The 27,527-nt window shown below is 39.3% G+C and overlaps 3 protein-coding genes across 3 annotated transcripts in view; 1 reads left to right on the top strand and 2 right to left on the bottom strand.

The window, feature by feature from the left end:
* Positions 1-27,527, bottom strand: part of Spri (Src homology 2 domain-containing protein sprint) — a 541,914-nt gene that overhangs the window by 433,913 nt on the left and 80,474 nt on the right. The gene's annotated exons all lie outside the window — the stretch shown is intronic.
* LOC139809640 (uncharacterized) lies at positions 8,591-9,166 on the bottom strand. The gene has a single exon (XM_071772735.1). The coding sequence runs from the start codon at positions 9,164-9,166 to the stop codon at positions 8,591-8,593; it is 576 nt and encodes a 191-aa protein (XP_071628836.1).
* LOC139809592 (craniofacial development protein 2-like) lies at positions 9,606-9,983 on the top strand. Its single transcript, XM_071772606.1, has one exon. It carries the CDS (start codon positions 9,606-9,608, stop codon positions 9,981-9,983), a length of 378 nt encoding a protein of 125 aa, XP_071628707.1.

Below are 27,527 nucleotides of genomic sequence, written 5' to 3'. Positions count from 1 at the left end.
TTTGACATCCGTAACACGAGAAAGAGCATTACATCGCAAATTACACGTCCTGACAGATACATGTAAGTTTTAACGAATTTTATACTTACGACAATTAATTCAGTTACACATGATCTCCTTTCAGACAATCCTTTTTATACTTTGACCATACAACCTGACAAAAACAACACTTCTTATGGACTGGACCCGATTTATTCTCGCCACCGAACGAGGAATTAATTATGTAATTTCGCTGACTACATTTTATCTCCGGTTTTGACTTCGTAGATGCAACGACAAAAACTCAGTATGTATTCGTTAGGCTCTCGAACGGTGATGTGGCTCTATAAGTTTAAGAATTTTATATTTTTGTAACTACGACGAATATACATAATTTATGTTAACTTATGATATTTTATACTGCGGCTGAAGAAGACTCGGTGAAATCAAAACATATGTACAAATCACGTTCCGTTCTTTGTACATATGTTAATGAATTATATGGTTTAACATCTACTAATGATCGATTATTGGCCTTTTTCTTTCTAATTTTTATATTCATACGAACGTGGTTATTATTTTTATTTTTATATTTAATAGGTTCCTTAAAAGCACTTCAATTGTTGTGTAAGTTCAGATGGTCACTATTTTGAAAAAAGAAATATATACATATGTGTACATACATATATAAATATTATACATATCTACATAGTCAATTCCACGTCAATTCCATTAAACAAGAAATGATTTCGTACTTTTTAAACCGATTAAAACTTTTTTTGAATAAAATATACATAAAATAAGCTCTACTGAAAAAAATCACGTCACGAAATCACGTCATGAAATTACACCACAAAATCACGTAACGAAATTACGTAATTAATGACATAATTAATCACGTAACGGATTGTTCCAAATCGGTACGTAATTTTAAAAATTACGTAATGCTGAGAAACACATTTTTTTCTGAAATCTGGATAAAGTTATATAGGAACTACAAAGTTTGTTTAATTGCTTCTTCGTCGTAACTTATGCATGTAAAACGACATGATTTAAGCAAAATAAGTGGTTCTAAATAAAAAATCAATACTGTATATTAATTATATTGTCTATAATTTTATTTTTATGAGTCAACTTTTTAAGTATATAAGTAAGTGAGCATAAAAGTGCATAAGTATAAGTTGTGACAGGAAAATTAAAACCCTTTCCTCGACATCGACACTCGATGTTTAAATCCTTTCCCTCGACATCGATGCTCGATGTAACAATCGATCCGACAAAATTTATGAAATACCGACTGTACATTCTCTGTTGCCCGCGCGGCACGAACGCCGAACCCTGTAAACCGTCGAGACGGAGAGCCAATAGCGTAGCCGCATGTGACAAAATATATCGATCCGCAACGATTGATAGGATCGAAGGGGGTGGGCGCGTGGTAGCGGAACGACCGAGAGATCTCGGCGACTCTTCCGTCGGCCTTCGGCGGGATCAGTCCTGCGTAAATTATAATGTAATCCGATAATGTATAACGATCAGTTGTTTGCCGGTTAAGAATCATTGTTACGAGTAGATTCGACGATATGAATTGGTTAATATACTTGTGTAGACGGCGTACGTCTAATGATTGTGAACGAGTTGTGTGGGCCGTTTTGTGACGAATAGCGGCGTAATTGTAACGTAAGTCAAATTATTTCAATACACTCATATATCGCTTGATTATCTCTCTGATTTCTTTTGACTTCCACAATATTCCTTGGGTCTCCCGACGGAACTCCCCTTGTGTTGTCTCATGATTAAAGCTTGAAATCGCTAGCCGATTACCGAATATTAGGAGAATTAAATACGGGATATGAGTTTGTTAGTTCTCATAAAACTAACTGGCGCCCAATTAATTAAGGTAATTTCGTCAAAACTTAGAGCCCTGGCAGCCATTGACCCAGGCCGCGCCAGGTGTCGGCATTATTCGTTAAATTTGTAGTCAGAAAAATAACGCCAGTCTCATTTGGCGCCCAACGTGGAGCGACGTCGGTAATAAATTGAATATATTTGTAAATTGTAAAATTCTGTGAGCAATTCAAGAGATTCTGAAATTCTGAGGAATTTATTTGTAAAGCCGAGCATGATGAGAAACTGTTCGGATTGTAACGGTTAGAGGAATAATAGTATGTGGAATTTGCATGAGCGACTGAAATGGAAAACATAAACATTGAAAGACCTTCAGTGGTAATTCCGGTAGCACAGTTCTATCTCGTCATGTTCGACTCTCTTTCACTCAATGCTTGAATAATATTAATATATTTCGCTTGTTGCTTGTATGTTATGTATGACACCTGAGCGCTCCCACCTCCTTCTTCTCTTGTCCTGAACAAGGTGGGAGCGCTCCTCGAGCGCTCAGGTGTCATGGCCGCAGTTGCTTGCGATCTTTCGGACAAGTCGATTCTCTGCCCCTCTTTCGGATTCATCTTGACAACTGCAAAGGTTTTGGACTCTGACCGAGCGAGATTCAGATGACCAACGAGTGGACTCATCAGCAGGAAAAGGAGAGCTGCAACGACTAGCGTCCGTGAGGGAAGATCGAGGCGAGAGATCTAATCCCATGAGCGGGGCCTTTGATAGAGTCCGAATCTTAAGACGCCATATTGAAGATCGACATTGGTCGTCAAAGTACAAGGACCTCTGCTAGGTTCATTCTCGTTTTCAGATCTGAGATCTGCATTTTGTTCTTGTGGCCTAAAATTCTAGCCCAAGAACCAATCCGATAGACATTCATGCAGAGAGGCCCCCCTTTTTCATTTTTCTATCTTTCTCTTTTTCGTCAGCAGCATTACATTTAAATACGTTTCGGACTCTTATTTTCAGTCAGTAATTTAGATACTTTGATTCCGTCCTGTAAAATCTGACTCTTTTTAATTTATTCTCTATTCTATCTTCAGGACTGATTACTGATTTGTTTGTTTATATTTACGTAAAAACTCTTTAGTTCATATCAATTTGTTTTACGTTGGCATATTTTTAGAAAGAACTACATACAATAAAGATGAAATTTTCTTAAAAGGAACTCTCTTTCTATCGTTTACCTATTAAAAAATTCTCGTCATACCTGCTGTGTTTGTCAATACTTTTTAAACAACAATAGACAAATAATTTTTATATGTTTAAAGGTAATATTTTTTTGTATTTTTTAATGAAAAATATGCGTTTATAGATTGATATATGTTCATAAAAATTTATAAAAACAAGTAACTTATTGGAATTAATCTTTAAAGTATAGTACTTTTTCTATTAATAATTTCTATTAATAACATATTTTTCTCTTTACTTTATACACAGTTAAAGAACTCTTTAACAGTAAAAAAATACTTAAAAAAATAATTTGTAATATAGTTGTGTTTACATGTAAAATATAAGATATTAAATTAAATAAAAAATTTTAATAATTTTAAACATTTGTTAGCATAGATGATTATAAAAAATAATAAACATTTTTAATTAACATGCTAGATCTTAACATCCTAGATTCTTTAAAACAAAGTCTTTCAACAAATAAATACAAAAAATTAGAAAACAATATATTCTAAAAGTTACTATTAAAAAATTAAAAACACCTTAATAATAATAATGTTAAAAATGTTTGCAGAAGAAAAAAACAAAGAAAACGTCATTGACGCCCAACATCGCCCAATTCATCAAGTTCTTCACAAAGTAGCAGTGATTCAAATTCCAGTGAATCATAATCGGATAGTGATTAAGTTTAGTGTTACCATATTACCAATGTTAAAATGAGTTAACCTTGTTAACGTTACCATAACATTACGTATATCTAAGTTGTCTATGTTATATATGCTATTTATTTTATTATATTATTATATTTGATATACTCACTTATATACTTATACTTATGCACTTTTATACTCGCTTATATACTTATACTTATGCACTTTTATACTCGCTTATATACTTAAAAAGTTGACTCATAAAAATAAAATTATAGACAATATAATTAATATACAGAATTGATTTTTTATTTAGGGTTATGTGGGGTGATGTGCAACACGTTCACGCGTTGCTCGGAAAACATATCCAAAAATCAAATTCTTGAATATATCATGGCTGTATAATGTAGAGGAAGGAAAATACTACAATTTTGCGTGATTAGATTTTCAAAATTTTAAATTTTTCCTAAAAATTTTTCGAGTTTTCAAAAAAACGTCTGTTTTAGCATTTTCAAATTTTCTTGGGGTGATGTGCAACACAGGTAAAATTAAGGTAAAAAATGCATGAATATCGACATCAATCGACTTAAATGTTAAATTTGGGCTTCTTAAATACAAATTAATCGAAATCTGATAAACAAAAAATTTCACTGTATTGTAATCGACCTCTGACAAATGGAAATTTCACAAAAAAAATTCATTTTTTATTTGATTTCTTATTTATTTATCGCTTAAAAATTAATATAATGAAAAAAAAAACGCAACCGGATGATCGCCTTTCAGCAATTTTATTGCTGCCCAAATTAGCTCGCAATTGACCGGAACAGCGATACCCTTATTTTTATACTTTCGTGGCATAATGACTAAACACATTGAAAAATGCATTAAAACACTTCATATACACATGTTCCATCGTAAAATAGCGATAAACTAGCAAAAAATGAGTGTTGCACATCACCCCCAAAAAAGTGTTGCACATAACCCCAAACACGCTATTTTGCGCGGACTGGCGTGACACCAACACAACGTAAGAAAATCACAAAATCGCTGTGGATTATCAAAAGTACTAAACTAACAATATAAAAATATTTTCCTATAAGATGACCTAAAACCAATTCACGAAATCACTATGAATGTGAAAAGCGAAAATTACATTAAGCTCGAGAAATTTAACTCGCTTTTCGTACAGCAAACCAGGGTGCGTGCCATCTCGCGAGTTATTTATCTAAAACAAGGTACTATTGACACAAATAGATGACAGTATGCGGTTCTGTCAAATGTCGACATGCAGACCAGGATTCGGAAACGTTGCACATCATCACCTCATGTTGCACATCACCCCACACAACCCTAGAACCACTTATTATGCTTAAATCATGTTTTACATGCATAAGTTACGACGAAGAAGCAATTAAACAAACTTTGTAGTTCCTATATAACTTTATCCAGATTTCAGAAAAAAATGTGTCTCTCAGCATTACGTAATTTTTAAATTACGTGATTAATTATGTCATTAATTACGTAATTTCGTTACGTGATTTCGTGATGTAATTTCATGACGTGATTTCGTGACGTGATTTTTTTTAATAGGGAGAAGACACGTATTTCTTTTTGTCCGAAATGTTATTTTGCAGAAGTTATAAATTATAAGCAATAAAATTTTTATAAAAAATAAAAAAGTCATAAACTCTTTAAATATTAATATATCTGGTTGCATTGTTTTAGAGAAATCTTCAAAAATGTATTTTAACCTTAGAACCCTAAATGTTCAAAACTTACGTAAACCCTATACATGGGTAAATTTTACCTAGTACAATTTTATTTGCTTATAACATCTGGAGAAATAATCAAAATTCAATGTCCTTTTTTAAATTTGTATAAAAACACTTAAGAAAAATAATTCTGTCAATATTTTTGCAATTAAATAAAGTTAAAAGAAAGTTATAACAAAAAACGCAACACATGTTTCTTAACAAATTCACTTTTCTCTAAAAAATCATAACTTTTTAGCAATAAGAGATAAAACAATAAAGCCAACGAGATTTCAATTCTTAAGGGCTCAAGTCTCAAACACTTCAGACTCGTCAAAAATTGATGTTTTTGGACAATTTAATATTAATTATTGGCAATTTTTCCAATTCTATTATATTCTTCAGTCTTTTCTATCCCTATTTCATATATATTTTTTTAAGATTTGGTTGATTAAATCCAGTTTTAAGCGGCGTTTACACATGCGATGATTAGTAGCGCCAACTGACTGGCATTCATTGGCGCCAGAAACCGTTGCCATTAAACTGGCAAACTTACAAGTGTTTATTCAGTGATGCTATTGGCGTATAATATGAAAAATATTTAACATTTATCAATTAGACACATAGTAAATGACAGCAAGCATATACCCCAGTAAAACAGGAACGTCACATCCACGTCGAATCACGTAATTTCGTCGAATCCACGTCGAATCCACGTAGCAATAACGTGGATCCACGTACTGTTTTTATCGGGTAACCTCAAATTTTACGCTTAGGCCTGGCACCAGTACTGCTTAAAATATCTTAACTTTCGATTATTTGGCGCCAATAAACGCCAGTAAATGCCACATTACTAGCGCCAATTTGTAAGTGTTTACACTTGCATTTTTACTGGCGCTAGTCGATTATTGGCGCCACTAATCATTGCGTGTGTAAACTCTACTTTACACGCAATCAAAGGTTTATATATAAGGTAGAGAGCCCAAATTTCGTCCCCTAGTCACTTTTTCGTGCCTGGAGACCGTATTAAATAATGTAAGAGTTCAAAAATTTGACATTATCTTCGTTAAATATCCCTTTACCTGAAAACCAAGCCAAATTGCCTGTAACCAAGTGTTAGTACTAAAAAAAATTAATTTTAAAAGTATCTGCTTTTGGCAAAACCAAAAAAAGTATTTCTAATTTCGTCTTAATACTAAAGTTCTGAAAAAAATGATGTAATTACGATGTTTTTTTTTTTAATTTTAAACTTTATTTATATTATTTACTAAAAATCATTACAAAAGTAAACATAATTAGTCGATTGTAGTAAATTAATATAAAATTTTATACCTATAGAAAATTAAAAACATGTATTTAGCAAAACTTAGAAAAAATATCAAGATGTACCTACTTGAAAAAAAAGTTGCAATGTCTTCGTCTTGCCGTTGGTGCGAGGATACTTTAGGATGCGAGAGGGTGAACTGATGCAATAACTCGTTGTTAATTCAACTTTGATACGTATATTCTCTGAGTCTCAACGCGTGGCTCTCTTAACTCACTTCCGGCTTACATATCTACGCGAGCAGTTAGGCGACATTTTCCATAAAAGTAGAGGGGATAATGTTGGTACTAAAGAACATCCCTAGGCAATACAATTTAATTTTTGTAGATTATTAGCACTGCGTAAGTAGTAATCTGTTAGTTAGAGCGAAGCCTTTTTCAAAATATACGCGCTCGAATACAAAATAATCAAACCTTTTTGACACATGCGTGATAATGAAAGGACAGTATTTGTTATTTGTTTTAAGACTTTTATGTAATCTTCGGTATTTCTATTTTCCATTATTGTATACCGCTATACTTATAAAATGCATATCACTTATTGTTAGCTTTCATATGATGAATATATCTTATATAATACATCAAAGTACATGCGTGGACGGGAGGGCTTTGATCCTCTGCACCCACCCCCCCATGCATGTACTTTATAATTTCGCTTTACAACTTAGCATGTACTTTAAGTTGTAAAGCGAGGTCCACGCCTACCATTGCCTACCGGCAGGGTGGATGCAAAGGAGGGGGGGCCGAAGGCCCCCCCTCGCACCACCCCGTGTGTGTGTGTGTGTGTGTGTGTGTGTGTGTGTGTGTGTGTGTGTATGTGGGTAAATGTCTAGAAAAAGGGCGACCTCACGATTTCAATGGCCTTGATATATGTTATCAAGGTCATGACCCCGAGTAACCTTCAGAAGGTTTTAGCCGTTGCTCATTATTCGTTAAAAAGTTATTAACAAAAAAAGGTTGTAAAATATAGCAGCTATTTTGAGTATTGGAAGGCATAAATGACTAATATGTCGAAATAGTTCACGCATACACTTTCCACGCAAGACGAGGTGCCACCTAGGTTAGTTGACGCGCTTTAAACACTTAAATACTTTTACATTGACAACATATATCAAGGTCATTGAAATCGGTGAAGTCGCCTTTTTTCTAGACATTTACCGATTTTATTAGTTTATCCTGACTATATTAAATTGTAAATGTAATGCATACACACACACGCAGGGGGTGCAAGAAAGGCCTTCGGCCCCCCCTCCCTCGCAGCCACCCCGCCGGTAGGCAGCGTGGACCTCGCTTTACAACTTAAAGTACATGCTAAATTGTAAAGCGAAATTATAAAGTACATGCATGGGGGAGGGGTGCAGAGGAGCAAACTCCTCCCGTTCACGCATGTACTTTGATATATTATGTAAGATATATTCATCATTGAAAGCTAACAAAAGTGATATGCATTATATAAGTATAGCGGTATACAATAATGGAAAATAGAAATACCGAAGATTACATAGAAGTCTTAAAACAAATAACAAATACTGTCTTTTCATTATCACGCATGTGTCAAAAAGGTTTGATTATTTTGTATTCGTGCGCGTATATTTTGAAAAAAGCTTTCTCTAGCTAACAGATTACTACTTACGCAGTGCTAATAAGGTACAAAAATTAAATTGTATCGCCTAGGGATTTTCTTTAGTACCAACATTATTCCCTCTACTTTTATGGAAAATGTCGTCTAACCACGCGAGCGCCTCGCTCTCCTCACACGCACTCACACACATGTACGTAGTGCCTTCTCTCTCCACGCGCATACATCACAATTCTCCCCCTTTTTCAAATAATCGCTCTCTTCTTAATTGCTAGGCGCTCCGATCGCCGCGACGGTTTGATGATCTGTCTAGTGTGACGTTTAGTTACCTTTCCTGGTTCGGTCTGGACTCGGAAAGTTGATAGTGACAATTGTTCAACAATTTCGCCTGGGATGCGTTTTCCGCCTGACTTCCCGTAGTTGTCAACCATTACGGCGTCCCCCGCTGACAATTGTACCCCCCGCGCCTGTGTTCGAGACCCTATTTGTGCGCCTTGCTTCTCGCTGACTTTAGCGCGCAAATTCGGTCGGAGCAAATCAAAACGCGTTCGAAGCTCACGTCCGTACAAAAGGTACGCCGGTGATTTGCCTGTCGTACAATGTGGTGTACTGCGATAGTCGAAAAGGAACTGGTTCACCGCCGTGTCCACCCTTTTCCCCCCTTTTACAATTTTTGAAACTTTGTCTTTGAGAGTTCCGACGAAATTTTTCACTGCTCCGTTTGTCGCAGGATGGTGTGGTGGCGAAAAACTGTGATTGACTTGAAATCGCTCTAAAAATTCGTTGAATTCTTTGCTCGCGAAGTTTGTCCCGTTATCCATGACTACGTGGCCACACAGCCCGTGTCGCGCGAATAATTCCTGGAAGACTTTCACGAGTTTACATGCTCGTGTGGCACCATAGGGAGTAGTGAAGTGCACCGAATGGTAGATCTTTGGAAATGATACCTCTCACCTCTCATACTCCACCCTATCTCGCCTTCAAGTGGTGGTGCTGTTAACCCCCGTTGGAGCCAGGGTAAACAACCCCTAGGGAAGACGGGGGAACGAAAGAGAAGGGAACTGGTCCTCCAGGTTGGGGGTTGGCCGTGGGGCTAACAACCCCACCTCGGAAAAACCTCTTGTTACGAAACCCTCAGAGATGCCTCGGAATAACGGATTTACTGGTGACGGACACAGCAAAAACTTAAGGACCCGAAAACGGAATATGGTATTGACCTTGGCGACGTGGAATGTAAGAACCATGCTATAGGCAGGAAAAATGATGGAGGTTGCTGAAGAAGTACTGAGATACGGATTGGACGTGGTGGCACTACAAGAGGTGAGGTGGAAGGGTAACGGAAGGATAGACAAGAAAAACTACTCCATGTTCTATAGCGGATCCGAAACAAGAACGGGACAACGCGGAACAGGCTTCATCATTAACTCCAAAATGAAGAAAAGTTACCTTGGATTTGAACCACTAGGAGAAAAAATGTGCAAACTAAGGCTTAAAGGCCGATTTAGAAACTTATCCATTATCTCGGCTTATGCGCCTACAGAAGATGCCAATGAGGAGGAAAAGAACGCTTTCTATGACGAACTGGACAGGGAATGCAGCAAGATACCTAAGTATGATGTGCTGATTCTTCCCTGCTAAAAATGACCGATTGAATCCGATTAAAAATTTTGAATCCGCATGAATCTGGATTCTTGATCCGGAAATCACGGATTTATAACGATTACACCGACTGAAAACAATTGAAACGGATTGGTATTTAAGGATGTAATTTCAATCGGATTCTATCGATTTGAATTGTTATGATTTTATAACGATTACACTGATTGAAAACGATTGAAACAGATTGGTATTCAAAGATGTAATTTCAATCGGTTCCTATCGGTTTGAATCGTTATAATTTCATAACGATTATACCGATTGGAAACGATTAAAACGGATTCGTACTCAAGGATGTAATTTCACCCGTTTTCTATCGGTTTGAATCAGTCTAAATTGTTATGATTTCGTGAACCCCGAAATCACGAAATTATAATGATTTAAACGGATTGACTGACCGATTCAAACTGATAGAATCCGTGAATTCCGGATATATAAACAGGATTATTTACTACTTTATTATAATTCCATTCTTTGTACTACAAATTTATTACAATGTGCAGTATTTATTTAACCCTTCGAGAACACACCTTTTTTTTCATTCACGGAGAACACTGGGTCAATCTGACCTTACACGCACTTTGATCGTCTACCATTTTAAATTGACGAGTGCGATTAGCTTGAAAAAATTCCCAGATGTACTTGGAACATTGTTGAATCAATTGATATAAATAAAAAGTGCCATTGGAATTATTTACATATTTTAAAAAATTAAAAAAAATTTAAATTTTTTTTTAAACTTTTTAAAATATGTAAATAATTTCAACGGCACTTTTTATTTATATTAAGGGGAGATATACACCTAGGAGGCCGAAAAAAAGGTCATTTTTGTGAATTTTTTTAAGGAAAACTATTTGAAATTTCGGATTGGGAGTTTTTCTATCTAAAAGTATACACATTCAAGAATATGTCCAATTTTTTTATTTAAAAAAATCAAAAATTGACGAGGTTGTGGTATAATCTTTGGAGCGCCGTAAAAAAATCCGGGTAAACGGTACCCACTGGCGTTTCTTCAAAAATCATCTGAAACAAAAAAACCAAAAAGATTATTAAATTAGATACTATAATCTAGTACTTGTCATAGCCGATTTTGAAAATATCGATTTATGACAAAATGGCGGACGTTTGAACATGACATAGCGATTTTTCGACCAAAAATTAGTTATTATTTTGCCTATAAAACAAAAACTAAGCAACGAAAAAAAAAATCCTATGACAAGTACTAGATAATGATGTATAGAATAACCACAAAAAAATTCAAGGCAATCGGTTCATTGGTTTTCGAGAAATTTTGGGTACCGATTTGAAAAACGTGGTTTTGAGAAAAACGCGTTTGAAAATTTGGGAATTTGGGAATAAATCATGAAATTTGTCAACTTACATGGAATCATCGATACCAGCTCCATAGTGTAAGTCTTCTGCGGTCAACGGAATGTTCATATTTTCTAAATTTTGTTGTCGGCGCCGTATTCGACCTTCTTTAGTCTGTTCTTGCGCTTGCAGCTCGGCTTTCGCTATGCGAGTTTTGTCTTCTTGCGCAGCGTACAAGTGCGCGCCCGATCCGACCGATATTCCTAACACGTTCATGATTTCTAACAATGACGTGACACCATTGTTGAACGTGCATGTTGCAAGAAATGCAGCAATGTTAACGATTTTGGCCCCGCTGTGCATCGTTTTTGGAGCTATCTTCCAAATAAGTTGGTTGAAGCTCTCATTGCTGTTTTGTGTGTATCCGTAGCCATTCGAAGAAACAGTAACTCCAAGGATGACATGAAAAAAGCGATATGGGCAACATTCTACCATTACGGCTCAACAGACAGCAAGCCTGAACATCATTTTTGTCCCGAAGGCCCCGCGCGCTCTCGGAGACGGTTCACTCTCACGGCTGTAACTTCGTTATTTATCGAGATATTGACTTGCAATTTTAACCAGATATTCTTGAGACCTCAAGCTTCAAGAAAATGCAAAAAAAAAAATCGATTTTTTTGACCATGCTAGGTGTATATCTCCCCTTAATTGATTTAACAATGTTCCAAGTACATCTGAGAATTTTTTCAAGCTGATCGCACTCGTCAATTTAAAATAGTAGACGATCAAAGTGTGTGTAGGGTCAGATTGACCCAGTGTGTTCTTTTAAAAAAAAAAAGTTTTTTACGAAAAAAATTTTATTTTTTTATGTTTAATATTTTTGGCTAAAAATTTTTCTGGCAAAAAAAAAGAAAAAAAGAGTCAAATTGACCCTGTGTGTTCTCGAAGGGTTAAATAAAAACATTTTACAGTTTTGCAAATATAGAATTCATGACTTTACCAAAAGGAAATCCTGTAGTAAGAACTCTATTACGTAAAAATTATGTGTTATATACAATGTTAATGATTAAAGTGGATTTAATCCGATTCACATAGCTACTTTCATTACCCAATTTAAATGGATTAAGCGCAGATACGATTGAAACCGATTGAGTAGAATTTAGATGAATCCGGAAATATCGCATTAAATCCGATTCCGGTGTTGTATTAAAATTTCACGATTGATGCGGATTTAATACGATTCATTTGGTCACTTTATTCACCTGATTAAAATGGATTGGCATTAATACGATTGAAACCGATTTACTTGGATTCAGATGAATCCGGAAATATCGCATTAAATCCGATTTCGGTGTTGTATTAAGATTTTACGAATGATGCGGATTCAACACGATTCATGTGCTCACTTTATTCACCCGATTAAAATGGATGTGCATTAATACGATTGAAACTGATAACGACGAATTCAGATCAATCCGGAAATGCCAAATTAAAAACGATTCCGATTGATTTGTTATTAGAACCGATTCACTTCCAATCGGGCATCCAATTAACCGGATTGAAAACGCATTCATTCCGATTCAATTTCACCAAATTTAATACGGAACCAATCGGATTTAATCGGTCATTTTCAGCAGGGTTCTTGGAGATTTCAATGCAAAAATAGGTAGAAAAAATTTTTTACAGCATGTAGCCGGAAAACACTCCTTACATGCTAACACAAATTTAAACGGTAAGATGCTAGCCCACCTAGCAGAAAGCAATGAGTTAATAATCAAAAGCACTTGTTTCGAAAAGAAAAACATATACAAAGGAACGTGGAAAATGCCGGGTACTGGAGTAATCAATCAGATTGATCACGTCCTGGTGTCAAGAAGGCACGCATCGTCGATTATTGATGTGAGGTCAGCAAGAGGCCCAAACTGTGACTCAGACCACTATTTAGTAAAGGCTCGACTCAGAGAGAGATTGTCGAATGTTGAATGTGCTAAAGGACTCAAGAAACCGCATTGGGACATAGAAAAATTGAGGCAACCAGAGATTCTCAACCACTATCAGGACACGCTGAACGGAAAACTGGAAGAAGGACAAGAGAATCTGATAGAAAACAATGTGGTGAAGAGAAAATGGGACGAAATCAAGAAAGCTATCAAGGAGACCGCCAGAGAGACCATAGGAGAGAAGAAGAGAACGAGGAATGAGGAGTGGTTTGATGATGAATGCAGGGCAGAAATTGACCGAAAGAATACAGACAGATTGCTTATGATTCAAAGGAAAACAAGGCAAAATTATGAAAAATACAGGGAAAGTAGAAGACAAGCAAAGAAAACACTCCGAAAAAAGAAAAAGGCGCATCTGAAGAGATATATGGAGAGAATTGAAGAGCTGAGCACACAGAATGAATGCAGAAAGCTATATCAAGCAACCAAACGGATGACAAAGGAATTCCAACCAAGAACAAACTCATGCAAAGACAAAAATGGGAAATTGATAGGGGAGGAGGAAAAAGTTCTGGAAAGATGGGCGGAGTACTTTGCAGAACTACTGAACGTACAAGAGAGAAGCGAAAAGAATGAAAAGAACGAGGAAGTGTATGAAAGTAGACCCAGAGATTACTATGCCTCTACTAGAGGAAGTAGAGGAAGCGGTGAAACGCCAGCGGAATGGAAGAGCTCCAGGAGAGGATCAACTTACGGCTGAGCTATTAAAATATGGGGGGCGAGCTTTAACTAGAAAAATACATAGTCTGATCTGTGAAATCTAGGAAAGAGAAGAAATGCCGGAGGAGTGGAAAATTGGCCTTATATGCCCTATTTTTAAGAAAGGGGATAAGTTACAGTGTGAAAACTACAGAGGGATCACACTACTTAACGTCATCTATAAGATCTTCTCAAGTATACTACTAAAAAGATTGAACGACTATGCTGAGGAAATCCTTGGGGAATACCAGTGCGGTTTTAGACCTGGAAGAAGTACAATCGACCAGATCTTCGTAATGAGACAGTCCATGGAGAAATGTTACGAGTACAATGTCGACCTGCACATGTTATTCATCGATTTCCGACAAGCCTTCGACAGTATCAATAGAGGAAAGATGCTGAAAGCCCTAGAGAAGTATGGGGTTCCCAGGAAGATCATTAAGTTAGCTGAGATGACTATGAAAAGATCCCAAGCTAAGGCCTACATTGGAGGAAAGACCAGCGGAGCCTTTGAGGTAACAACAGGAGTAAGACAAGGAGACGCCCTTTCTGCAGCACTGTTTAATCTAGCCCTGCATGCAGCAATAAAAAAGCTGGAAATGAAAGAAACTATAATAAATAAGTCCAAACAGGCTTTTGCTTATGCTGATGACATAGTACTAATGGCACGGAACTTAGACGCTCTCAAGGAAATGTTTAAGACCCTCGAAGAGGAGAGTCGAAAAATGGGACTTAGAGTTAACGAGGAAAAAACTAAATATATGAAGATGTCAGCGCAGGAACATAGAAGAACGACACAAAACATTTCCTTTGGGCAGTATCACTTTGAAAGCGTAAAATGTTTTAAATACCTTGGTACTGATCTAAACTGCGAGAACTCAATGACAGAGGATATTAAAAAAAGGATAATGGCTGGAAATAGAGCCTATTTTGCCAATAGTAGACTCCTGAAATCGACCCTCCTGTCCAGAAATCTGAAGCTCAAACTATACAAGACACTTATCAGGCCGGTAGTAACCTATGGAGCGGAAACGTGGCTCTGTCAGCTGACGATGGGAAAGCTCTACGTATATTTGAACGGAAAATCCTAAGAAGGATATATGGCCCTGTGAAGGAAGGTGAAGTTTGGAGAATAAGAACGAACAGAGAGATAGAGTTAGCCATTGAGGAGAAAGACATAGTAAGATTTATAAAGTCACGCCGGCTGGCTTGGCTGGGTCATGTAGAGAGGATGAGTGAGGAAAGACTGCCAAGAAAACTACTTCATGGAAACATGGAGGGAAGAAGGGGACGTGGAAGAGGGGACCAAGGAAAAGATGGATGCAAGACCTGGAGGAGGACCTGAAGACCATGAAGGTTAGACAATGGTGGGAGAAGGTGCGAAGTAGGGACGAATGGAAGGACGTCGAGAGGGAGGCCAAGGCCCACACCGGGCTGTAGCGCCGAGATCATCATCATCATCACATGCTCTTGTGCCCTGTTTGAAATTGTATACCTCTGGCCATTTTGAGAAAGAGTCTATTACGATTAAGTACATGTCCCCAAAAAAAGGGCCCAAAAAATCGCAGTGTATTCTGTGCCATGCTTCTTCTGGCCACGGCCATGGTGTAAGTAACGCATGTGGTGGTGCTTTCCGATTTTCCACGCATGTTTTACATTGGTTCGTCAGATTTTTAATATCGGTGTCAATGCCGGGCCACCACACGTAAGACCGCGCTAACGATTTCATTTTGACTATTCCTAGGTGCGACAAATGTAGGTCATCCAGAATTCGACTTCGTAGCCTATCCGGTGTGACTATTCGGTATCCCCAGAATAAACAATTATTTTCAACTGATAATTTATAACGCTTTGTGAAAAACTGTTTCTTTTCCTCGGGGAGCTCTTTACTGTTCGTGGGCCAACCGAAAACGCAGAACCTTGTTATTCGCGATAAGACCTGGTCACGTTTTGTCTCGTAAACAATAGTTCCGTAGTCTATTACCTTCGCGCCCTCGGTAATGAAATGAAGTTGTGTAACGTCTGATTCAAATATTTCCGTATTGTCCTCGATAGGTAACCGCGATAGCGCGTCACAATTCCCGTTTTGTTTTAATTTAATCCATTCAATGTCATACTTGAACCCTGACACAAAAATTGCCCAGCGTTGTAATCTAGTTGCCGCCGTCATGTCAGTGGTATGCCCTTCTTTGGGCCGAAAATGGTTTCAAGCGGCTTATGATCGGTGCGTAGAGTTATTTTACGGTCGTAAACAAAATCGTAAAATTTAACGAACCCGATAACAATGACGCATGCCTCTTTGTCGTTTATTGCTCTGTTCAGCTCTTTTTCTAGAATACGTTTCGACGCGAAAGCGATTGGCCGTTCCGTGCCGTCTTTGTATTTGTGTGACAGAATCGCTGAGAGTCCGTAGTAGGACGCGTCGCACGCTAGTACCAGTTGGTCGTCTGGATCATAGTGCGCTAGAAATCATCTCGTTTTTAACCCATCAAAAAGCTTTTTTGCACTCCTTGGTCCATTCGAAAACTTCTTTGTTTGCACAATCAAAAAGCGGTCATAACTTATCTGATCTGTTTTTCAGAAATCTCGCGTAGAAGTTAATTAGTCCAAGGAATGAGACCAGCTGTTTAGTGTTTTCCGGACGCGGCGCTTCGTACATCGCTTTAACCTTTGTTTTGGATTTGTGCAGTCCGTCTTTGTCTATCACAAACCCAAGAATATCTATGTGCTCTTTCATGAAATCGCATTTATCCTTGTTTAGCCTTAATCCGCGCTCCGTTAGCCTTTGGCAAACCAGTCTCAAATTTTCAAGATGTTCCTCAGTCGTTTTGCCCGTTACGTAAATGTTGTCATGTACGCGATAGTATTAGGAATTCCTTGTAAACATATCTCCATGATTTGTACAAACTCGCCTGGAGCAAGGGCTGTACCTTATTCCATCATTTTTGTGTATCGAAACAGGCCGGCATGCGTTGCAATTGTGAGATATTTCCGAGACTCTACGTCAATTGGTACTTGCATGTATGCGTGTGGTAGATCCAGCTGAGAAAATGTTGAGGCGTTCCGCATTACTGCAAAGATGTCGTCGATTCGCGGAAAAGGACGTTTGGTTACTTTTAAATGCGGGTTTAATGTAACTTTAAACTCTCCACAAATTCTCACCTGATCATTACCCTTTAGTACCGGTGCTTTAGTACAATGGGGGTTGCCCATTCGCTTGACTCTACCTTTTCTAAATGGCCTAGCTTGATTAACCGTTCAAGTTTTTGCTCAATCTTTGGCTTTAACGCGTATGGTACATGCCTTGCTCCAAGCGCAACTGGTTTGGTGTTTGGTTTTACATAAATTTTAACGTTGCGCTTGTTGTATACGCCTGGCGTATTGCTGAATAGTACTTCAAATTCTGTTAATAATTTGTCGCGTACGTCGTTCGTCTGCAATTTATGTATCGCTTGTTTGTTATTTAGCGCAATGCCTGAACTGCTAAGTGACTTTAATGGCCACAGCCCAAACGCTGAGAGCCATTGTCTTTCTGTTAAGGGGACTTTGTTTCCCTTCAATACTACGCAATGTAAAATTTTAGTAACATTATTAAAATTGACCTTAAGGTTTTTCAATTGGCCCAGTGGCTCCATTGAATTGTCTTCATAAGTGAGCAGATTTATCTCTGATTTCTCAATGTTAATATCTTTGAATTTACGTTTAACAAAACCTTCAGATATTACGCTAAAGTATGTACCTAAGTCAAATTCCATTTTAATTAATTGACCATTAATCTTTACGTCGAAAAGCATTGGGTCAGCCCTGGTTGCGTCGCTATGGTGTACATTAATCTTGATGTCCATGTTGAAAAAATCGAGGTAGTTGTTGCTTCTGGATGTGCTGCTTTCTCTGCTGCCTCCACTGTTGCTTTCGTCCTTCGTGTCGCTGTGCTCCTCCTACAAAAATTTGTTCGACAGCTTCTTCTTCTTTATGCAGGCCCGTTCCAGATGACCCTTGTTGTGACAAAAATTGCAACTCCTGTCTCGATACTTGCATGCCTTTGTCTCATGCCCATTTTCTCCACAGCAGTAGCACGTCGCTCCGCCCGTGCGTTGCGTGCTTGCTTGTTGCGCTTGCACTTGGTCGCGCGCTGGCCCACTTGCGCGCTTGTTTTGCTGCTTGTGCCGGGGCTTGCGGTTCTTTGGTTGGTCTATAGCAAAACTTTCGTGTTTGACAGCAATTGTAATGCACCTGTTGCGTTCTTCATTGCGCTCTCTCTCGCTGTGGCCTCTTTGCACGCATCTTCAAACGTTAGGTTTGAATGTTTGAATAATTCGATCCGTGTTGACTCCTCGTGGATCCCGCACACGAATTGATCTCGCAATCCGTTGCTCAGGTTATTCGCAAAATTGCAGTTGAGTGCCAGTAGCCTCAGTCGTGTCGCAAACTCCGCGACTGTTTCATTTGGCTCTTGTTTCGCGCGATTAAAATTGCAACGCTCCATGACTTCGGACGGCGGTGGTTTGAGGTGTCCAGCTAGCAGCTTAACTAGGTCGTATGTTTTTGTCGCTGGTTTGTCTGGCGCAGTCAGGGTTTTGAACAGCTTGTACGTATCTTCATTGATGTGCGTCAGTAAATGTGCTCGCTTTTTTTCCATCTCTGTAATGTCTTTCGCGAAAAAAAAACAACTCCAGCCTTTCCGTGAATGATTCCCAGTCGTCCGATTCTAGCCTGAAAAATATTTTCGCGTCAAGCGCCATGTCGTCGTCACTGCTCGCGTGCTCGCTACTATCGTCGATCTGTCCGTCGTCGTTCTTGACGTTTTCGCTGCCTCCCTCTACCGCGTGGCTGCTCGTGCCTCGATCCGCGGTTTTCCTTAGGTTTACATTACCAGTTGTACCGACTGTGTTCGAGGATGCCGGTCTGGCCTCTTTCCCCGCGCTCTCGAGCTCTAACCTCACTAGTCCCACGAAGTGCTCCCGGCCCGTAGGCTGTCTCTGCTTTGAGAATCGTCGACGTCGACGCCTCTTCTCCGTAGCTCTGCGATTATCTCTGGTTTCCGTAGATGCTGCGCTTCACTCGCTGTTAGTTTGCGTGCCGGTGATGAAGTCTCGCCTTTCTTTGGCTTTGTGTCGCTCATTCGCTACCCCGAGATTATTTGTTCGTTTGTATGTATGTAACCCGTGTTGCGTGTATTGCGCTCTATACGTCGTTGTTGACGTTTTCTCGATCTGTTACTTACTGCGCCAAGTATCTTGAGTTACTATCACAAGGCGTTGCCCGTGCTGTTCAGCCCGTTGTCAGAGCCGTTTTTCGCTCGTCGCGAGTACTGTAGCTGCGCCTGTCGCTCCCCGGCTCTCGATCCCGAGAACTCTCGCTCAATTGTCCTCGTCGCTAATTGCAATGTCTTTGTCTTGCTGTGGGTGCGAGGATACTTTAGGAGGGTGAACTGATGCAATAACTCGTTGTTAATTCAACCTTGATACGTATATTCTCTGAGCCTCACCACGTGGCTCTCTTAACTCACTTCCAGCTTACATATCTACGCGAGCGCCTCGCTCTCCTCACACGCACTCACACACACGTACGTAGTGCCCTCTCTCTCCACGCGCATACACCACAAAAGTTAAGGCTGTACTTCCGAAAACGTCCATGCTCAGATTTAGGTGAAACTTTGTGAATAGGTTTTTTTTAGATAAAAAAACACATAAGGTAAATTCCCGACCCCTATAAGGCCGACCCAACAAAAGAATGGCGTTGTCAAGCGTAACAAAAATAAATTTTATAAAAAGTTTCATACTCGTGGATAGCTTCATCCATGCACTTTCCAAAAATCGTAGACTCAATCCATTCCATCAAGTATTTTTCTAGATAAAGAAGAATAAAGACGCACTAGTGCGTGCCCCCTCTATCGACCAGCTGTGCCCAATTCCGACCGGGCATGCCCCCATTACCGATCATCTTTTTTCAAAGCATGCAGGGCGGAGGTTTCAAACGAAAAATAAACATAAAAATGAACATAAATCAATGATAAACATAAAAAATACACATAAATCATAAAAATAGGTATTTTATTTTAATTTGATGATATCAAACAATCAATATTAGCTTAACTTTCTTTACTTTGACATTCTTTTTTTCCTTAACTGCTCTTACCTTTTCCTCGCCTTTTCTTCTCGTTCCAAGAGTTTCCTTTCTTTTTCAGCTTCGATGATACGTTTCTTTTCTTCAGCAGCTTCGACAATACACTGACGTTTACGTGTACGGTACTGGGGACATACAGGCGTTTTGCTGTGTCTAACCTCGACCATCGAATAAATAAAAAAAAATGACAGTTTTTGACTGATTCTTTTTCCGAATATGGCAATCAAACTGTAACGAACCATTTAGCGCTCGAGTTATTCCTTACAAAAAAATTTTGAACGAAATACGGACTAGGCGACCGACAATTCTTAACCTCACTCTTATGAATACGCGTGAATGGTGACGTGCGGCAAGAAATGCGAAAAAAAATATATCTAATTATTGTACTTATAGTCCAGTCAAAATACGATTAGACCTAGAAAAAATTGCAACACAAAGTTTTATTACGTTATTGTGTTCAGAAAAATATACTGAATAACATATTCAAATTCCGCAATTTTTCGCTATCCCTAAGTATGTTTTTTATTAACAATTTATAAACAAATTCGTATTTCTCCACAAATACGATGAATTTTGAAATTTTTGTGGAGATCAAAGTTGTAGAACAAATATCTACAAAAAATGTTCTTATGAATTTTTTGAAATATCTCATATTATTTGAGATATTTGCAACAAGAGCTATTAGGCTACGCGCGGAGCGGAGCGGAGAGTTCTAACAAGCACACGGCAGTCTCTACCGGTCGCTGCTAGTTCTCTAGTTTCTACAAGGAACTTGAGTTGGTTCTCGATACTAGTATATGTGTCTATGTTGTGACGTGACAAGTCGCGTCTCCTTCCCGGACGGGCTCCGCCGAGGGGAATTCGGGGACGCCTCCTCGTTAGAGCGAGAGGGGGGGGCGGTTGCGTATATTAATTGGTCTAATTAAATATTAAGTTTTAAGGGATTGCCGGTGGTGACCGGACTTCATCTGTAACGGCCGGAGGCCGCAACGAGGAAGGGCAAAAGAGTACGGAGACGGCCAGGGGACATGGCGAGAAGTCGGGTCGCCCGGACCTCCCCGCAAATGCGTGAGCGTCGCCGGCCGGAATACACCCCGCACTCGGTCGCAACCACGGCAGTATAACGATCTGGAAGACCCCGGGTCACCCCCGATTGAAATGCCAGTCGGACGAGGGTGCCGAGGAGCGGCCCAGGGAAAGGAACAGCCCTGGGGCCGTCACCCCGAGGGGATGCCGGTGGACGGGGCCGAGGCCCGGCCAGCCTGACCCCGAACGCCGACTCGATCATCGCGGCCCGGACAGCCGGTTGAATCGAAAAGCCCGCGCCGAATCGGAGGTGATTGCAGCGGCGCCGCCGGAAAGGGAGGCGCGCGAGAAGCTGAGGCGCCGACGAGAGCGCCCTGGAGTTGGAGTGGCGCCCCCGGAAGGAGCGGCGCACGTGCGGCCTAGGCGCAGGAAGCGCTAGGATCGGCAATCCGGTCGAGCGACACGCACAGCGCAGGCGCGGGGAACCGGCGCGATCCCGGCAGGCTATCGTTTCCGAGTCTGTCGTGCCGGCTAGCGAGCCTAGAGGATCTCCCGGATTTCGAGCTGCCCGGACTACCGAAGGGACGACGCAAATTTGTAAGGTCACCACTCTGGCGTCCCCGCGTTAAGAGAGGAGGGTTCGCTCGAGGCATCGGCCCGTGGCACACGTTGGTTACCGAAATTACGCAGGATACCTGTGTACCGAGTTAGAGCGTGCGATACCTTGCGCTCGCCTTAGAGTAGCGTCGTGTGGAAAATGTGCCAGGGCCTTGCCGAGAGTGAGCTCTCTAATGCGTAGAGACCATTTGTGCCCTCCCCGCGAGCACCGCCACGGCCGACAGTCGCGTGGCGTGGAGATGTGTGAATCGAAGTAATCGTGTCGCGTTTATGTAGCGTCTCGTCTAATTGATGTAAGTAATCGTATCGCGTTATCCGTGATAGTGTCGCGTTTCATTGTGATAGAGTTTATGTTCGTAATCGCGTCGCGTTTCATTGGGATAAAGGTTATTCGTAATCGTGTCGCGTTTTGGCCATATTTAAGCTCATCATCGTGTCGCGTCTTGGCCATATTAACGAGAGTGATAATGAGAGTGAGGTCTTGCGTGGCGATAACGAGAGCGAGTTGTGCGGGTAACGGCGAGCCGCGAGTGGTCATGTAATTTGAAGGGCACTCGCCCTCGTATTTGAGTAACGTATCCGGGCCCTCGAGGACGGCGAATATTGTGTTTGGCGGGACGGAAAGATCGACGGGATCGGCGCGGGGCCGCGGAATCTCCGTGCCTGCGAGAGAATTCGGGATTCGCGTGGCAAGCCGCGGGATCGTCCGCGATACGTGTCCTATTTCGTGTTCGGGGGCAATCGCCGGCCAGCGTGGTCGACTCGGCGAGATCGCCCATACTTTTGCGTCGTGCGGAATCGAAGTGGCCCGGGTGCGCGTTGAGAGAGAGCAACCGAAGGTGCGGCGAGCCGGTTCATCGGCCTCGTGGCGTAAGTTCATTGTGTTGAAGCCAGGTACCGCGATACCTGAATCGTCATTATTTCTGTTAAGCTTTCGTGTGTTCGTCTGCGTTTATCTGTTGCGTTGAGAACTTCGCGTGTATGAGTCTACGGGGTTTCATAGTCGACATTACCGCGTGCACTTATTGCGCCTGCGGCATTCGTGCGTCCGCCTAGCCGACATTGTTGCGGTAATACGAGACTCAGATCAATTATACCTACACCTTGATAGTGCCTGACTAAATATATATTTTGTTATTATTATTTATTTTCTTGTGAGTGTGATTAATTGTGTGACGCCTCTCTCCGAATTCCCTGAAAGAGCCCTACGCCCGGAAGCATTGCCGGGAATATCGTGTTAGAGATTATAGTGTACGGTGGTGCAAACCGTTGCACCTGGCGCCCAACTTTGGTGTCGGAATTAGTTACGCGTGCCGCCAATCCTCGATAGCCCTCCACCGGATTGCGAGACCGGGGGGAAAAGCGTCGCAATGTATACACACACACACACACATATATATATATGTGTGTGTGTGTGTGTGTGTGTGTGTGTGTGTGTGTGTGTGTGTGTGTGTGTGTGTGTGTGTGTGTGTGTGTGTGTGTGTGTGTGTGTGTGTGTGTGTGTGTACATAGCACATATACTCAAGGGGTTATTCACTTAGCGAATCACTGGTACACCTTATTTGAAATCGTTGAAATTGACTCGGAAATCGCTTGGAATCAGTTGAAATCACTTGTAAAATCATTTGAAATCAGTTGGTCATATGAAATCACATGAAATCGGATGAAATAGGATGAAATTGGATGAAATCGGATGAAATCAGTTGAAATCACTTAAGAGATCACTTGAAATCAGTTAAAGTCACTTGAGAAGTCACTTGAAATCAGTTAAAGTTATTTGAGAAATCACTGGAAATTAGTTGAAGTCACTTGTAAAATTACTCATTAAAATCATTTATTCATGTTTTTGAGGTTTGGACTTCTGATTTACATTTATATATTCGAAAATTTTCTAATAAACCAAGCAACGTATAAACGGACCCTGTGAAATACTCAAGAAACTTAACGTATAGAAGTCTAAAAAAGTGTAGTAGTTATTGATTAGATAAACAGAAATTGAATTGGCGCCTTGACCTGCGCAGTAAAATATGCATTTTCACGTGATATTCCATATGCTATGTGGAATAACCACCCGGGTAGAATTTTGTCGAGGCGTGCCCCAAGTCTGTAAAGGGCCTAAACAGGCATGCCCTAAAATAGGATCGCCAATATTGGGGCTAGATAGGCATGTCGTAAAATAGGCATACCATTGTCGGGCCTAGAAAAGGACTAGAAAGACAAATTCTGGATAGAATAACCTAAATAGGCTCAGAATAGGCACTGACATGGATGCCATTATCAAGGTCTGCAAACGTTTGGCCTAGAAAGGGACTAGAAAGGCAAATTCTGGATAGAATTTCCTTAATAGGCCTAGAATAGGCACTGGCATGGATGCCACAATCAAGGTCTGCTAACGTTGGGCCTAGATTGGTATGCCCTAAAATAAGTCTACCATTGTTGGGCCTAGAAAGGGCCTAAAAAGGAATTTTCTAAACAAGCACTAACATGAAAGCTTACGATTGTTGCCGTGAAATTATAGGTTTTACAATTTTTTTACATAAAATTTATTTCTTTTATTATCATGAAATGATTCATTAATTTAATTATTATGTTTCTTAAGATGATTTTTAAAAAATTATATATTTGCGCTGGTTACGACATATGTAGACTATATATAACACTTACATCAAATTAAGAAGTAGTCTACCACGTAAGGCAGTTGGCTCACAATCCAGAGGTCCCGAGTTCGAATCCCACCAAGGTAAAGTGTTGTTTTTCAAATACGAGAAAGTATTTATAATTATAGACTGCATCTTAAGAAACAAATTTAGTTATAAAATAGTAATAAAATTTCGAAAAAAAAATAATTTTTTTAAATGTAAATATCATATAAGGATTACTGGGAAGTTGGGCATGTCTGGATAGGGCCTAGTTAGGCGTGCTAGAATAGAGCCTAGTCAGATATACAAATCAGGCTCTGACTTACACAAGCGTTACATCTCTGTGCAGGTCCTAACCAGGCTTCCTTGATAGGGCCTAGACAGAAATGGGGAAAAACTGTCTACAGCCTTTACAGGCCCCCTTTTAAAGTTCTACCCGGGCAACGATGACAGAGAAATAAACATCAGCCTTGTTTTATGTCGATTTTGTGTCTCAAGATATGTATGTACCTATAAAACTTTACAGTGCGTAAGTTTTCTACATTTGTTCAAGCATATACTATTAGTGAGAACCCAGAAAAACTAACTAAGTGTAAACACGGAATTCGTTGAAGGTAAGTAATTGTATTTTCTTTATTTTAATACGAGGTGCATAACCTCATTTAAACAAACATTGTCTCGGGATGATGCGTAACTTCGTAGCTACGCGAGTGATTAGAAACCTAAAGGTCCTTGCATTGTCTCCGTGGCTCACATAACTTCTGACTCTTGTTTGAAACAAACAAAAAATAAATATCAACAAATTTTTTTTTTAAATATGCAGATATTTAAATAATGATTTAATAAAAGTTTATATTTTAAAATGTTTGAGTTTAATTTACAAATTATTATAATTCCAGGCATTAAAATAAAAATTCATTACTTTTCTCAATTCATTTAATGTATTTTATTCAAGCTATTTTCAAAATATTTACGATCACAATTTGATGAATATTTTCAACAAAAATGATGATGATAGTAGGAATAAATAACAACTGTTATTTTTTGCAGATATAATTGTGTACTCGTCGTAATTCCATGAAAATAGTGAGAAATTCAATGATAATTGAATAATATTGCGCAATGCGCAGTGTGTAATTGGTAGATTCTCAATTCAGTAAGGATCAAGGTAATTGTATATTTTAACAGATGTACTACTATTTAATCAATATTAAAACTTGTTCATTTAAGAGTATTTGTGCAATTATAGGAAAATAGTTGTCATCCTTGTTGTCATCTCTACTTTTTTAGCCACACGTAAATGAGATGTCTAACCAAGTGTCTAACAATAAGTTATACAATCTAAAAAATTCAGCAATCGGCTGGCATTCAAAAGACAGATTGTTGTATGTAAGCAAATATTTCCAATGTCTATTGGCGAAACATGAATGCCAAGGTGAATGCCCTTTTATTGCAAAATAAGATTTTTGCTGTATTGATTTATAACTTATGGAGAGTCGTAAGTATACTTACTATAGCATGTAAACCTTGATGTAAACAATATTAGAGAGTTTGAGTCGCCAGTGAATAATTAAAATTAACAGAGATATTGTAAGCGACCCAACTGGCCAAATTTTATTGATTTAAAACGCTACGTTTCGACCGTGGATCCGGTCTTTTTCAAGCGCAAATACACCTCTCACAAATATATTAGTCAGGCATAATGCCCTAACTACGCCGAATCTAAAAACTAAACGACAAATTTCAGTACTCCGCAATAAGTAAAAGACAATAAAAAATCCGTAATTATACAATTAGAAACTTACATATTTGTGCGTCGGGATCAAACGATACAGTATAAAATATTCGTTAAACGGCATACTTCGTTAGATGTTTGTGTCATGTCAGAGCCGTGCGGTGGTAAAATTTAGACTGACGAACTTGACAATATAAAAACAAACAGTTATACCGTAGTAATAAGCTAGGACGTAGAGAGGGAAGTAGCGAAGAAGGAGAAGGAGTTATAATTCTTTTATGATATGTTCGTAGAGAACGTTAAGATTCTCCGTGTCCTCTTGTAAATTGATAGTGCCGTCAATTTTTTTAATAAAAAACATCTCCGCTAATTCCCTCTTTCTAGTATGTCTTTCTTGATGTAATATTTCTGGCTTTCCCCAGTCAAAATCATGCCCATAAGATATTCTGTGTTTGCTCACTACGGAATAATTGCTAGTGTGCTTTCTGATATCGCCCTGGTGTTCCCTGAGGCGCGTGCACAAATGTCTCTTAGTCTGCCCAATATACGTAGCCTTGCAATTCCTGCAGTTTATCTTGTATACTGTGTCGGTTTTTTTAAGGTCGTCAATTTTATCCTTACCTCGTCTTATTAGGCAATCGAGTTTTTTAGGGACCGTAAATAAGGTGGTGATGTGGAGTTCTTTTAACGTGCGACAAATGCTATCACTCAACTTTTTGATATAAGGTAAAGGTATGCAGTTCTTTAAATCGAAGGTTGTATTATGGTCAATCGAGGTGTTATGTGTATTGTTGCGTGTTTTGAGAATGTTTAGACGCTTGGCGATGTGTTTATTAACGATTGGTTTAGGAAAACTATTATTGTTCAAAATTTCTTTAACTATTTTAATATTGCCGTCATGAAATTTTTTATCTGAAAGTAATATGGCGCGATCAACCAAGCTGGTGATAGTATTTAATTTATATTTTAACGGATGGTTAGAATGAAAATTTATGTACCGTCCCGAGAACGCCGGTTTGCGATACCAATTAGTTGTCAGTCTGTTACCGTTCCTGATAACAGTCGTGTCAAGAAAGTTGAGTGACGCATCTGTTTCAATTTCATAAATAAACCTAAGTCTGGGATGATATCCGTTGAAGACCTTTAATATTAAGCCCACACTTTTTTTGGGAACCACCGCAAATATGTCATCCACATATCTAATAAATATCGGGATATTACAGTTTAAAAGGCTTAGGCAATGCGTCTCTAAGCCGTCCATGACGATATCAGCAGCATCGGGCGATAACGGAGACCCCATGGGGCTGCCGAAAATTTGTTCATAAATTTCACCGTTAAAGCTGAAACTAGTGGACGATAAGATAAGGTCAAT

The sequence above is a fragment of the Temnothorax longispinosus genome, chromosome 1 (assembly GCF_030848805.1).
Source record: "Temnothorax longispinosus isolate EJ_2023e chromosome 1, Tlon_JGU_v1, whole genome shotgun sequence".
NCBI lineage: Eukaryota > Metazoa > Arthropoda > Insecta > Hymenoptera > Formicidae > Temnothorax > Temnothorax longispinosus.
This window is presented reverse-complemented; position numbering and strand designations above follow the sequence as displayed.